Below are 14356 nucleotides of genomic sequence, written 5' to 3'. Positions count from 1 at the left end.
TTGGGACAAAGAGACGATTTTGGGATTTAGGATTAGCAAACTCTAAAACCTAGATGAAGGCGACGGGATATGACGACGGCGATGATCGGGACGGGGAGGCGACAGTGACGACAAACTCTCTCGGATCAGGGGAGAGGTGATGGCGGCGACGAGCTCTCTTATAGATTTGTGAGATCGATGATGACGACGGCAACGAGCGGGAGAGGCAGTGATGAGGGTGACGATATAGAACAAAGAGATTTTAGGGGTTTAGGATTAGGATCGTGTGAGCCCACGAGAGAGAGGGAGAGGCGACGAAGAGAATCAACGAGGAAGAGGCGACAAGGGCGACGACAAGGGACGATGATTGCAATTTTTTAGGGTTAGGGTGAGATTGTTATTTTTGTTTTGTTGCGAGAAATCTTGGGTGAGAAATCTCATCCATGTCAGTGACGCCTACAATCGTATAAATTTAATCGCGCAGGATGTCACTTATATATAGTGTGTGTATATATATATATATATATTTTTTTTTGATAATTAAAATTATATATATATATATATATATATTATATATATATATATTATTGATAAACAAAAATTATATTAATTCTAAATTTCTAGAACAAAATCGATTGCCACTCCTTCCTTCCTCCGCGACGCGGTAAAGAGAGGGCGGGACGGCGATCGCCATTGATGGAGCTCGTCCCTTATTCGTCAAACCCTAATCCCGACTCCAACGTCCCCTGGTCGGAGATGTTCCGATCCGCCTCCCTCCGCCGCCCGCCGGACTCCCTCCCTCCCTCCCGCGCCCCTTCCCCTACCCCGTCCAGCCGCCGCCGCGACGATCACCCGACTGCTGACCCGGCGCTCCTTGCGCTGTACATCGCCATGGCCCACGCCGGACTCGCCCTCTCCCTTCTGCTCCTCTACGGCCTCTACCGCCTCCTGCACGACTTCGTGCGCCCCCTCCAGTGGGCGCTCCTCTGCTCCATCCCCCTCTGCGAGCTCCAGAGCGCGCTCGTTGCCTTCTGGTCCCCGCCCCTCCGCCTTGGCCTTGCTCCCACCCTCCTCGCCATCCCCTCAGCCCTCCTCGGCGCCTCCGCCGACACCCTCTCCGACCTCCGCACCGCCATCCTCCGTCGCAAGATCCGACCTTCGCGCAAGGTCGGCTTCTCCCGCCTCATTCGCTGGCTCGTATCCTTCTGGGTCTTTGTTATCTCCTATGAGAATCTTGGCCCCGTCGCTGCCTTCGGTCTATTCGCTCTCGGCTTTCTCCTCGCCAGTCCTACCGCCACCTCTGTTGTTAAAAATGCCAGCTTTGCCTGCCGTCCCTCCAAATCCTCCTCGGATACTGGTAGCGGTGGATTCTTCACTAGTCCTATCCTGAAGCACCTGAACACCATCATTGCCGTCAGTTTAATCGTGTGGATGATCATTGGAACTTTAGCTGGTGGCATATTCTTCTCCTATAAGGTCGGAGTGGAAGGGAAGGATGCTGTGATATCGCTGACATCTCATGTCCAGAATAGCAATTACGCTGAGAGGATCGGATTCAAAAAGTGGATGGACGAAAACGATATCCCTGGCCTGGTGGATCAGTACTCAGCGAAACTGTATGACACAATCTGGGAGCAGATTGATAGCTTGGCCGATGAGTACAATGTCACAGATTTCGCCAATGGTTTTCGGCATTTCCTGACCAGCCAATCTGGTAATCGTTCGGTAGACGCTTCCACCGGTTTGATAGCCTCAGCGCAGCATCCTTACAGCTTAAAGCTCCAATCTTTTAGCGTGCTTATCAGGAACCACGAGTGGGGAGAGATCTACAAAGAACTGGATTCCTTTTTCAGGGAATTGCTAATAACTCGAGAAGATTTGGTAGTGAAAGCAAAAGGACTTGCTTTCCAAGGGATTGAAATCTCAAAAAGCGTTCTTTCTAGCAGCACTTCTGTTCTCGGTGGGAGTGCTAGCTTGATTGCCTCTTTTGCCCTGAACGTAGCCTCGGGAGCAGCTGAACTAGTGAATTTTATTTCCCAGTTAACTGTATTCCTTTGGGTGTTATATTATCTCATTGCTTCCGAGTCGGGTGGGGCAACAGAGCAAGTTGTAGATATGCTGCCAATGTCAAAGTATGCTAGAACTCGTACTGTTGAGGTGATCAACCATGCTATCAGTAGCGTGTTTTTGGCTACTGCAAAGATTGCAATCTTCCAAGGTTGCCTGACATGGCTGCTACTACGATTGTACTCGGTTCATTTTGTATATACATCGACTCTCCTTGCATTTATTAGCTCATTGGTGCCTATATTGCCACTTTGGCTATCATCAATTCCTGCTACAGTGCAGTTGTTCTATGAAGGGAGATACATATCGGCTGCTGTTTTGACTTTGATATACCTTATGGTGATGGATTATGGAACTTCAGTGCTTCAGAAGGATATACCTGGACATAATGCATACCTAACAGGCCTTAGTATCATTGGTGGCATGACATTGTTTCCTAATGCTCTAGAGGTACTACTCTATCATACCTTTTCACTATGTGGCACACTCAATTTACTTCCCCATCGTTGTTTCTCCCTCTATGGATCCTTTTTTTGAAGTCTTTCATGAGATTATGATTACTAAAATATCTTTATACCTTATTTCTCAGAATTTTGTGCAAGGTAATTGCAGTCCTAAGCTTTCTCTGAGACATCCTTGATATCATGTGATAAGACTGTATTCCAGAGTGTCCATAATGATAACATTCGTACATATAACTCAAACAAAGGCACAATCATGCATCTCATTCAACTGTTGCGTTGAATGCTGCATCCACTTGTTTTCATTTTGCTACCTGTAAAAGCATAAAATATGATCATAGAATTTCTTTCTTTTGATGTCCTTTCAACCTTAAGCTGCAACTGTTAATAATCCCACTGTGGTTCTTGTGTTCTCACATTGGAAATTCTTTCTTCTTTGTTCAATTCGAATAATCAATTTATGTAGCAATTTCTGACTTCATTTTCCATTCTTCAGGGAGCCATTATGGGTCCACTTATAATGACAGTTGTCATTGCTCTGAAGAATTTGTATGTGGAATTTGTGCTCACTGATAAAGAGGAAGATGAAGGACAATTTGTGCTTACAGATAAGAAAGATGGTAACAGTTAGGTTTTCATAGTAAAGCCAAATCAGATATTTTTGTACATGTAAGATTGCATAGACTGGGTAGCACCATTTGGGATGTACATCAGATCTTCAATGGCCTATCTGTGTGGTATATTTATGAATCATTTTGTGAGTGGTTGCTTTTCTTTAGGCTATGATTTTTGTTTCTGTAACAATGTTGTTTGTTCAATGAAAAAGATTGTACATTCCATTTATGAATTTTAGATAAGCAGTGATGTACCGATATTTTAGTGTAATAAAGTTGCATTATATTTTTTTTCTGAAAACAAAAGAGTTCATGTATATAACCTTTTGTTTAGCATTTGAAAGAAGATATTTGCTTTAGTTAGAAATTATGTGTATTCTTAACCGTCGGACTAGAAATCACGCGTACTAGTTGTATATATGAAATCTTAGAGCATGGTACTGAGTAATTATTATATTCAGAGTTTAACTCAACTAATTGTTTGTGTACTTGCTCATGTAAGAGAACAAGACTTTTCTCCAAGTTAACTCATGAATGTTTTGATGCTTTTGTCTTGTTAAATTCCAGTTTAAGGGAACTTTAGTTGCAGATTTGATTGTTGGAAGCAAATCAAGCAGTATAGATAATGGAAGGTGTGGCAGCTTTTGCTGCGACAAAATCTAACTATCAATGCAGCAGTTTGGCCTACGACTGAATACTAAAGAAAGTGATATTGTTTCAGCAGTTGTTCAGTTCAACATAGAGAAACTGCTCCTGTGCTTCTGGAACGAAATGTATTGGTAGTTTGGATGAAAGGTAGTAATGCATGGATAGAGCATTCCATCTTATTATCAGAATATTATGATAGGAGAGGTATGCCATCGCATTAAAAGTACTCAAAGGATATGACTCATATGCATTCCATCATTTTTGAAACAGTTCTTGTTCATATATCCCAAAGCTAATATGTTTTGTTTACACAGTTGCCTTGATGGACGTGATGGATAGCCAAGGAGAGTGAGTTGAGGATAGATGTCTCATGGCAAAGCAACTTCCCTGCTATCGATTTGTGGCTTTCTCTCCTTCCGATCTGTCTTCTTCGCCCCTTTGGTTTGCCTGGTGCATCCCTCTTTCGAACTTCCACTTGCAGCTTCATTTGAATAAAGAAAAGGCAATCCTTATTGAATTTGTTAGGTGAAATGAAAATCAAAGTCCAATGGAGGATTGAAACAGAGCAAATGACGCAATACAAGCAATCAAAGACAAGAATTTACGTGCTTCAGCTTTGGAGTTTACATATCCACAGGGGATGCTTCATCATGTGCTACCTTCTTCTTCTTCATCTTCTCCTCTTTCATGTCTTCTTCTATCTAACATCCTCGAGTAGCTTAACTCATTTGATCAGCCTTGCCAATTTAACTTGCTCACCTCATCGAAATTCATACTGCTTGGAGAATTAAATAATGTAGAAATGTGTTTTTTAAAAAAGATAATAAAATTTAAATTAAAACAAATACTTAAAAAAACTTAAATAAAAAACAACTATGAAATGTAACAAATTATTATTTGATTGTTTCCCTTGTAATCAAATATTTATTAAGAATAAGCGAATTGTACCATACAACTTCACAAAAATCACCACCACTTGCTTTGAGGATCAAATAACAGCATCATATTACAAAATTATTTACATATATTTCATCCAGGGAAAAAAAAAACACCCACAGTAGTACAAGTGGGAAACTAAGATAAAATGGAGGGAAAAAAGCCTAAAAATTCATGTTTTTATCCATCTACTTGGCTCTTTCTTTACTCTTGTATTTTTTCCATTTTCCAAACAATCTGCTAGATGCATGTTTGATTGCATGTTTGATGCAGTGTGACCATCCTAATTAACCCGCTCAACTTCTTTCTTCTACTTTTCTTCTCGTGCCAAAATATTTTTTTTTTTTTTTAAAAATGGGGGACTGAGGCATCAACAAAATTTTCTCCTCTGCACAAAAAGAAAAACAGAACATAAGCCACAATCAGTGCCATGTTTGAATAAATAATACTAAGCCTTAAATCGTAGAAATAGCATAAAATAATTCAATTTGTAGAAAAGAAGAACTCTGTTTCGATGTCTGATTGGCTACGTACACAACTTCTTCCAAGTACATGAACTGGAAGATCAACACGTTGAAGAACTCTATCCGAAATCCTTGATAGATGTTTGACAAATTAAGAGCAGCAAGTCTCTTCTCACTTGTGGAGCCTATATAGAACTAGTGTATTTGAGCACTAGATTTGTCAAAATCAATAGCACTTAGCACAGTTATCAATCAAAATCACAGTACTGTGGCATCAAATTCCACGAAGCTTGATGGTTTGTTTGGTTCATAGAATAAGTATTTCTATGTGCGGTTGTAAAGATGAACTTGGAATACTAATTTTTCTAGAGTTGTGGTTTCTAATTTGTAAGTAAGCTATTCCTTGCTCCAGTAATAATGCATATTCTAACTTTATTCAACTATTCAAAAATATATATTACGAAGGGGAGAAGTGGACCAATGAGAAGGTGTGTCAAGTGAACTAGAAGAATCAGACATGGAAAACCAATTTGGCTGGATGAACTAGACAAGTCCAATCAATCCAATCAGGCTGGAATGGGCAACTGGATCGTATAGAATGAGTGAGTTGGGTCAAGCAAGTTGGCAATCCTGTGGACTAGTTAGTTGAGCTAGTCAAATTAAGCGAATTCATCTGACCTAGCAAACCAAATTTGCTAATTATATGAAGTGATGACTGGTTGGCTAGACCGACCAAGCTCTATGAGTCAATCGAGTGGACCAAAAGAATTAGTCAAACGGGTGAGTTGAATGTATCAATAAGTCAGGAGAGCAATCAAGTTGGGTGTTTTGATCATATTGGGGAGGGTGGGCCAACAGATTGGTTGGACTTATTGGACGGTAGATTAGTCGAATCCGGATTGAATAGTTCATGTAAGCTAGATGAGTTGAACAAAATATTTTATATATGGATATCTTATACTTATAAAAGTTATTCCTTATTTTTTTATAATATTCTTTATGAATAAAACATGAGAATAGTTATTCAATACTTATTCACTATTTTATGTTTTATCTAATTCCATTCCCTAGGATTGGTTATTATATTCCTCGTGTATTGTAATTGGTAAACCAAACGCAATATGAGAGTCTATAATAGTTGAAGAACCTATTCTTGCCAGTGGTGATTTAATTTTGCCTAACATATCACAAAAGTTCTTGCTTACTCTCTTGAGCAATTCTTAGCCTGCTTAGAAGACCACTAGACATTATAAATTATATGGATCAAACATTTATTTAGATGCTTAGTGAGTAAATCAGAATTCAGAACAAGGAATGGAATAAACTACATTGGACAATTGATTAGCTATTTTGCCTGCTTCCTTTTCCAACTGAAGATACTAAATTAAACCAGCAGATAAATTCAAAAGAAAATCTTGTTTCAGAATTTAACAAATAAGAGCAACAAGCAGCTGAAAAGATTAGTGCTTTCTCACTCATCAGCATATAAATGAATGTGGCTATGGATGAGGGAATATGAAAAGTTTTCTCGACATACCATAAAAATCGTGCCATTTAGAGCTTCTAAAGATGCTTCAATCTCCAATTGCTTCATCACAGTTGTTTGCAATACCTGAATGAAGAACTTCAAATCAAAATAATGCAACTAAGATGTGGAAAAAAGAGAAATATCCACACCAACTTCATCAAATGAGCATGACTAATATATCTACACATGGTATTACCTTGTTTGTCTTGTGAAGATCCAACTCAATATTTTTTATCCTGTTCATTGAATCCAGGATTGCATGTTCTTTCTCCTGTGGAATTTCTGCAGGTTTTCTGCTAAGTTCATTAAACAATGACTCAAGCTTATCAAGACGTTGGATACATAGAGCAACCTCATCTTCCTTGGCAGATCCTAAGTTTGAATGTTTATCAGTTATCAAGCTCAGTCTATCTGATGTGTGAAGTCTCTGGTGTGATCTAGACCGAAGGATAAGAAGGAAGGACAATACTTTTACCAACAAAGTGATCAATCTTCTACCAAAAGATTGCAGTCTTCCTCTTGACACATTCTCAGTGGTATTGTGACCTTCAAAGGACAAGGTGCCTGATACATCAAAATAAAGGTAAAAACTTCACCCACTATTAAGAAGAGGCTATGCAAGACTTGTAAAGTTGCTTAAGTTGCAAATTACATACAAATTCATACGAGGAACATCAAAGAGGAAGTATGAGAAGCAGCACATCCATGTATACCGAAAGAATGAATCACACATAATGTTCTGATGAAACTGGTAATTTTCTTGTTATTGCTTCAATGACAATATAATTTTGTGATCTCCAAGAAGTAAGATAGAAGATAAAGAAGATGAATGGTTGTACAAGTGCCTGCCTATGGATACTGCTATGTCGTTAGAATTTGGCACATTTGTATCAAAGATTTTGGTCTAGGGAAAAATTAGTATAATGTTCATTTCAGTCTGGTGCAGATTTATATGACAAATTTAAGTGATATATGATCTTTCTCTCTTTGTGGAAAAAAAAATCTAAGAACCAAAATATTTGGTAAGAAGAACGCAATTTAGATCAATCTATAATACCTAATGACGGTGATGTTCTAGCAGGAAAAGGACTATGGTCCTTGACTTCATTGGACCAGTTCACACTTGATACTGGTATTTTACCACCAGATACTACAAGTATAGCATCAGGCACAACATGGTTAGTACAGCCATATGCAGACGTAGAATCTACTGCTCTGACCTGTCAAGACAATGAAGACAAGGAGATGCACTAAGATTTTGTAGTAGTTACTATAATTGTGCAGAAACCTTAAGCTACGACTATATTTATGTATATAATTTTTTTTTCGAAGTATATGTCTAAGTTAACCCTACCTAGTGGGATAAGGTTTGGTTGTTATTGTATATGTCTAAGTTAATATGGAAATAATAAAAAAACAAGAAGACTCAATGCGATCACCAGTGTGACATCTTCAATTTCGGCATGATTCTCTATTTTATAGGACACAGATTTTGTTCTATTTTGCATATCAAGGTGGGCATTGATAAACAATTTTACTTGAAGGGAGTGTTGAGAATATAATTGATGAATTTATCTTTATTGCTATTATTGTGGTACTATACGTATGAGGATAATTATCCTTTTTTCTAGGTAATAAACTGTTTTATTACCTCAACTAAGAGATAGTTACATTATTTCTTAGTATAAGCATTGATTGTTAGAATATTATTCAAATAATCACTGTCTCTCAGAGGATTTCCCAAAATGCGTACAACCCAAATAAAAACACATGTTGCAAATTGTATTACTTCTAGTAAGCATTTATTAATCAGATGCATCAAAGTTAAGTCTTCACGCACCAGAGCTAAACATGTATATTCAGAAGTTGATGTGACTGGAGAATCAAGATAGTCTACCTCAGATCTTGATTCAGCAACTGACTTACCTCTTTTACTTTTCTGTTGTTCAAAGGACATGAAGTTGGTTTAGTGACAACAAAAAGTGGACACACGCACACGCACACATAAAAAAATAAAAGAGAGACAGAAGTCACAAATTCAGTATGTTGCCTTTGATGGATATCGCCTGGGATAAGAGGCATTAGTTTGTTCACTGTCATCTCTGTGCCTGATTTCCCAAGTACATGATGTTCCAATGCAATTTACATTCTATAAAGGAAAATGGGCCATAGATCTCTCAGTTGATCAAAATATTAGTCTAATGGGGCAGTTTGTCAGTAAATAGAAGATGACATAATGTAGCAAGTCACAAGATGGAGATACCTACCTTCATTATAATTGGGTCATTCCAGGGTCCTTTATTAGACTTGAGACATCCTCCCTGATTGTAGCAAGTACATGTGCCACCAAGAAAATCAGGCAATTGGCTGTAAGAAAACAAACACTTCTACCTGAGTCTTGTAAGTCAACTAATGATCATAGGTATACAATAGTCACCCAAAGCCAGAAACTCAAAACCTACCAACCTTGAATCAATTGCTTCAAGAAGCTTACTCTGGTACCTTGTGCTAAGAACCTATATAAGAAAAATTACCATAGATGTCATGCAGAACAGAAGAAATATGACACAATGGACTAATTCTGTGGAAGAATTTAGCCTACATGTATCTTTGAAGTTGTTTTGGAATCAAGGAATCCTTTTACAGTGCCCCACAGAAGTTTAAAACCATGCCCGGCATTTATCACAAACATTTGATGAAGCGTCTGTACAAACTTAAACATGTTAGAACCTTCTTCCATAAAGAAGATGCAGAGAGAAATTAAACCTACCTCAGGATAGTACTCGCTGTCTATCTTGTTCATGTTAAGCAACAAATCCCTTGCTGTTTTGCTGAAATTCTTCAGTCCCTGTAATCCACAATGCATTGGGTAGTTCAAAATTACACTCAGAAGTCAAAGAAATTACCCATTCCAATTTAGATAAAATGAAGCTGAGGGGCCATTAATGGTGCTTAATATAGCAGAAAATTGTATCACCAGTATAATTAATCTTTTCCATTTTGTCCAAAAGTATTGTTAGTTGTTAAATACAAGAGGATGAAGAAAAAAATATTTAAACAGTTTTTCTACAGAGCATACAAAGAAAGCTCATAGGAAGAAATGATAGAAACATACTAGCCCCTGTACATCCAATATTGTTGTTGTTGAACCGATATGTCTTTTGGCAGAAATAGAACAAGCAGGAAATTTCTCATTCAGGGTTCTCTCAAACTCTTGAACATGATATTTCAAGTAGCGCTCCACTGTAGTTATGCGCATAAGCTTGTCAGGCTCAACACTTCCAAGCCTCTCGATATAGACAGGTCTTCCCTCCTTATCAACTCCATGATACCCCTGAGGATAACACTGCAAGACATCCTCCAGCTCTTCAAAATCGAAGTCCTTCAATTGATTTAAAAAATTAAGTGTGATCAACATGCCAAACATTGTTTAAAAATAACAGACTTCAGTACAATCAAAAGAATTCTTCTAGTAGACAATAATGCAAAAATCTCAGGCATAGTTTTTTCTCTGGCCCAGTCAATTCCTTTTTTTCATATAAAAAATCGTGAATAGGTTTACATAATAAAGTTGGTAATTAACATTTCTGATATTTGTTACATGCAATACATTGCAACTGGTTATTATTGTGAACAACAAGCCATTCCCTTGAATACAGACTATTTGAACTTGGTTACTTGGATATTGATTGGTATATCCATATGGGCTAATTTGGTTTTGCTATACTCATTGAAAATGAGAAAAATATTATAGGAGACATAAACAAATACCTGGGCTTTTTCAAAAAATGAAGAAGGTTATGCAAACATACTCTCTTTGATAGTCACAATTGTCAGGGGTGCATGTAAGTGAAGAATGTCTTACCTCCAGAATCGAGTCTGTTCCAAATTGTTTTCTCCATCGAAGCATCTCTACCCACATCTGTTTTGCTTTCCCCAAATCAAATTTCCTGGCTTTAAGGAATCTACAAAAGAATAATAATAATAAGAAGAAGAACTTAGATAAAGTTCCTTCTGGATTAATGTGATCGCAAATTTATAACATAATATATAAAGCCCCCCACATATACAACAAGCCACAGCAAGGCTGCACATGCCAACCTAAGTGATCAAACAATTAGGAACAGATGGTCTAACCTGAGCAATGTATAGTAGTCATCAAATTTATCAGGCAATAGATAATTGGCAATAAGTTCTTGCTGGAATGCTTGGACTGCTCGCTCCTCTTCAGCATCTCTCACATCCTCAATTGAATATGAAGGAACCCTGAATTCAACTTTCCTCTTACGTCGCTTCTTGAGGGAATGAGTAAGTTTAGTGGAAGCATGCGATGCTTTTTTCCTTAGAGATCCTATTTTTCTTCTCCCAAGCTCGTTTTCAGAGTTTCCTACATCAGGTATTCTTTCTTTTATCTGATAAAAACAAGTGGATCCCTCAGGACATTCTGCAAGGAAGATAAGTACACTTTTGAGAAGCCCATCGATGTGGTCACACTAAGATTCCTTGAACTACCCACCTAAAATTTTCTCGCGAGCCATCAATGAACAACCTTCTCAGTGTACGAGGTTAAGAAGTATTGAACTGCAGTTTATGCTTCTAGTCAGAATCAATCAATCGAAGGTCAAAAAATGGTGTTATATGAAGAAATAAACTAAAAAAATGGAATAAATTAGGCGAAGAAAGGCACATTACTTTGCAACCATCATATAAAAATCATCAAAAACCAGAATAGAAGAAGTCATCTTTTAGCATATCATCTCAACAAAGTAGATGCCATCGAATCTAGAGATGGATTGCGCAGCCGAAGCAAAAGTCACCTCGCCGACTATTCCAATATCTCAAGATCCAGTCGCTGGGAAACCGGTGTTCGTATCCAACAAGATCCCCAGCACCTGCATTCATCCATCAGTTACCAAAACCAACAAATTAAACACCATTCTGTAACCTTCGCCGGCCGTAGATCACCATAACCCTCAGTCGAAGATCCTCAACAGGACCAAAAAGGCAATGCTCAAAAACCAAAACACAATAACCGCCCCAAAACCCGATACCAAATGAAGAAAAGAACCCTTCTACTCCTCACTTCTTATCCGACGACCAGGAACGTAATTTTTGATCGAAAGAACTCGATTTGCCGCAACAACAAGAGGAACATCGGCGCGCACCTCTTTGGGATCGGGAACACGACAGGAAGCAGAAGAAAAGCCAAGATTCTACAGCTCGAAGCAGAGCGAATCGAAGGATCGCAAGAACAACATAACAGAAGAGTGATCGTCGCAGGAGTTTAATTATAGCATCGTCTCCATTTTTGCTTTTCACATTTGCCTCGCCATATTTGATGAACGCATAGAACATTTCTATGCGAATAAATTTGCACGGATACGCTACTGTATCGCAAAAAACAATCATTTTACCCCTCATCAATTATACTAATTATACACACTCGAGTTGAAGCTAAAACATAAATTTTTCATAATTTAACACATGATTAATAATTACCAACCCTCATTTAGTTTGTTATATTATTTGTTTAATATCCCAATTAAATGATATTTTATCATTTAGTATATTAAAAAACATTGGCACACCTTGAATATAAGTTTTTTTATTTTATTAACAAAAATATCTCAATCTGAGATTAAAATATATATTTTATCTTTCTAAATATCGCCTAAATTATTCATTTCTAGATGGCAAGAGGGCCTTTTGGCAAAACAATAAAACATTAGAACGTATTTTATAAATTTTAAAGGGCTTTCTCAAAAGGCTAATAAATATCAGGGGACATTTTTGAAAAATCCTAAATATTGTCGGCAGCAGCAGGAGCTATCTCTTTTATTTATTTAATTTACTCCAATAAATTTACTTTAAAATTTGAGTCGCTGATTGATCCTGAATCATGTCATGGGCGAGAGTGCGCAGAGAGATATTCATTTCTTAAAAAAAAAAAAAATAAAATCTGTCATTCTGTCTCACGTAATCGATTTCTACGATTATTTATAAAAAGATAAATCATAAAACTGTAATTGATCACAACGGAGAACATCGTTTCAACTTCGAAACACAAAGAGATATTCATGGATTGTGATGATCCAACACCATCATTCATTAAATTGTTTGCTTGAAGTTCATTGTTTGTTGATGGAGACACCGAGAGACCCATAACTTACTACTTTGATTGCCTCGGTGCTGGTCTGAAATGTCTCCTCAGTTCGGCGACATCTTTGGTGATCGAGTGGCATACAAAGTTGCACGAGTGAAGATTATTTTTCCGGTCGAACCGATCACACATACTTGATTGAATTGGAAAAATCAAGTTCTAAAAGTTATCTACATGATAAGAAACCTCACCAGCTCACCTTGTTAAAAGAGACCAACCAACCACCAAGCCAAGCTCAGTAACATCCAACCTTTTGCTTGCATCAAAAAATATGTTTCTCAAATATAGATATTTTTCATTTTATGTACAATTTATAGGAGCAGAGAAATTTATAATAATAATAATGAGCTGCGTGACTCTTCTGCTAGGTCGTTCATTTGATAATACAGTGGAAGACAACAACAAATTAGGTAAAGGACCATTCCACTGTGTTCCACCGGTTTTGGTCTGTCGACGTAGAAAAAAACAAACAAAAATTATTGCATGAAAGGTTGAGAATGTAAGAATCTATCGTCCTCTTCAGTATAATTTGGAAATATGTGGACTTGCAGAATGGTTGAGAATACCAGGATGGTGTTTGAATACAGATTATATGATGAGATTTCTCTGTCAATCGTTTCGTGAGGTCACTATCATGGATCGATCTGTGAAATCTTGTTTATAGTTAATGAACAAGTTTGGAACTCTTCTTACATGCTGTCTTTGGATATCCAATGACGGCATTCTGATGGGGTTGTAACCGTGGACAAACTTACTGCTTTGAGACATCCATCACTAAGTAACAACAACAACAACAACAACAACAACAACAACAAGACTCAAGTGCAATTAATTAACACGGCATTGAGTCTGATGTCTCGAGCTGCAACAGTGGTATGTGCCCTTTCGGTGAAGCATATGGTGACACAGTCCTATTACATTGAGGACTCGTGCTAGCGACATCCAACATTGTGTCGTGGTTTTGATTTAGGCACGAGCAGGACGACAAGGGTTTCTTTAAACTTGATTGCGACCAAACTTCATTGTTGCTAAAATGATGAGGTGTATGGCTGGTTTTCAGGTGTTGTTAGCCTACTGTAGCAATCAATGCCTACTATTTGTCCATCAACAATGGTAATTCGAGGTCAAGGTTGAGGGATGCACACATGCTGACTTACAAGACGAGCTCAGAAGTTAAGACACTCATCCATCTTTCCATTCCCCCTTCACCTTTCCTTATACTTCACCTTGTTCATTCACAATGAACTTTTTTGGATTGTTGATAAATAAAACGAAAAGGTACACAATCAAAAGGTGACAACCCACAGCTCTTAAATATGCTGGGATAAAGTGAGCGAGGCGCACCACAAGTTACTTATAGTCCTTTTAAGCAAATAGACAAGTCGATGAATACTTATGGAGAAGCCTACTTGTGTTGTAACCCTTGTATTTTTCACAAGAGACACAAGGATTGAAGGATAAAAGATTATATATTTTTTTAAAAATATGGAAGGCATAAA

General features: G+C 37.8%; 2 protein-coding genes across 2 annotated transcripts; one reads left to right on the top strand and one right to left on the bottom strand.

Annotated features, from left to right (window-relative positions):
- Nucleotides 1-639: 639 nt before the first annotated feature.
- Nucleotides 640-3416, top strand: LOC141847687 (uncharacterized). Its single transcript, XM_074735749.1, has 2 exons — nt 640-2496; nt 3004-3416. Exons 1-2 carry the CDS (start codon nt 676-678, stop codon nt 3136-3138), a joined length of 1956 nt encoding a protein of 651 aa, XP_074591850.1. The 5' UTR covers nt 640-675; the 3' UTR covers nt 3139-3416.
- A 1646-nt stretch (nt 3417-5062) lies between these two features.
- LOC141847196 (phosphatidylinositol/phosphatidylcholine transfer protein SFH13-like) lies at nt 5063-11270 on the bottom strand. The gene is made up of 14 exons (XM_074735179.1): nt 11214-11270; nt 10835-11141; nt 10563-10662; nt 9813-10079; nt 9468-9545; nt 9300-9401; nt 9164-9213; nt 8965-9064; nt 8748-8846; nt 8526-8636; nt 7755-7917; nt 6894-7261; nt 6707-6781; nt 5063-5093 (listed from the first exon to the last, which is right to left on the bottom strand). The coding sequence occupies exons 1-14, from the start codon at nt 11233-11235 to the stop codon at nt 5076-5078; spliced, it is 1860 nt and encodes a 619-aa protein (XP_074591280.1). The 5' UTR covers nt 11236-11270; the 3' UTR covers nt 5063-5075.
- Nucleotides 11271-14356: the final 3086 nt, after the last annotated feature.

Source organism: Curcuma longa, chromosome 16 (genome assembly GCF_044706935.1).
Source record: "Curcuma longa cultivar G26 ecotype Majalengka, Jawa Barat chromosome 16, ITB_CL_G26_1.1, whole genome shotgun sequence".
Classification (NCBI taxonomy): Eukaryota; Viridiplantae; Streptophyta; class Magnoliopsida; order Zingiberales; family Zingiberaceae; genus Curcuma; species Curcuma longa.
Note: the sequence above shows the minus strand (reverse complement) of the source record. Positions and strands in the feature narration are given on the sequence as shown.

Bases quoted from the DNA above. Each gene is read 5' to 3' on its own strand.
- LOC141847196 (XM_074735179.1), bottom strand. From the start codon at position 11,235: ATGGCTCGCGAGAAAATTTTAG. The intron at 9,402-9,467 runs GTAGGTTTAATT...AAGTTTGTACAG, and splicing joins ACAGCGAGTACTATCCTGAG to ACGCTTCATCAAATGTTTGT. The intron at 9,214-9,299 runs GTAGGCTAAATT...TTTCTTATATAG, and splicing joins AAACAACTTCAAAGATACAT to GTTCTTAGCACAAGGTACCA.
- LOC141847687 (XM_074735749.1), top strand. From the start codon at position 676: ATGGAGCTCGTCCCTTATTCGTCAAACCCTAATCCCGACTCCAACGTC. The intron at 2,497-3,003 runs GTACTACTCTAT...TCCATTCTTCAG, and splicing joins TGTTTCCTAATGCTCTAGAG to GGAGCCATTATGGGTCCACT.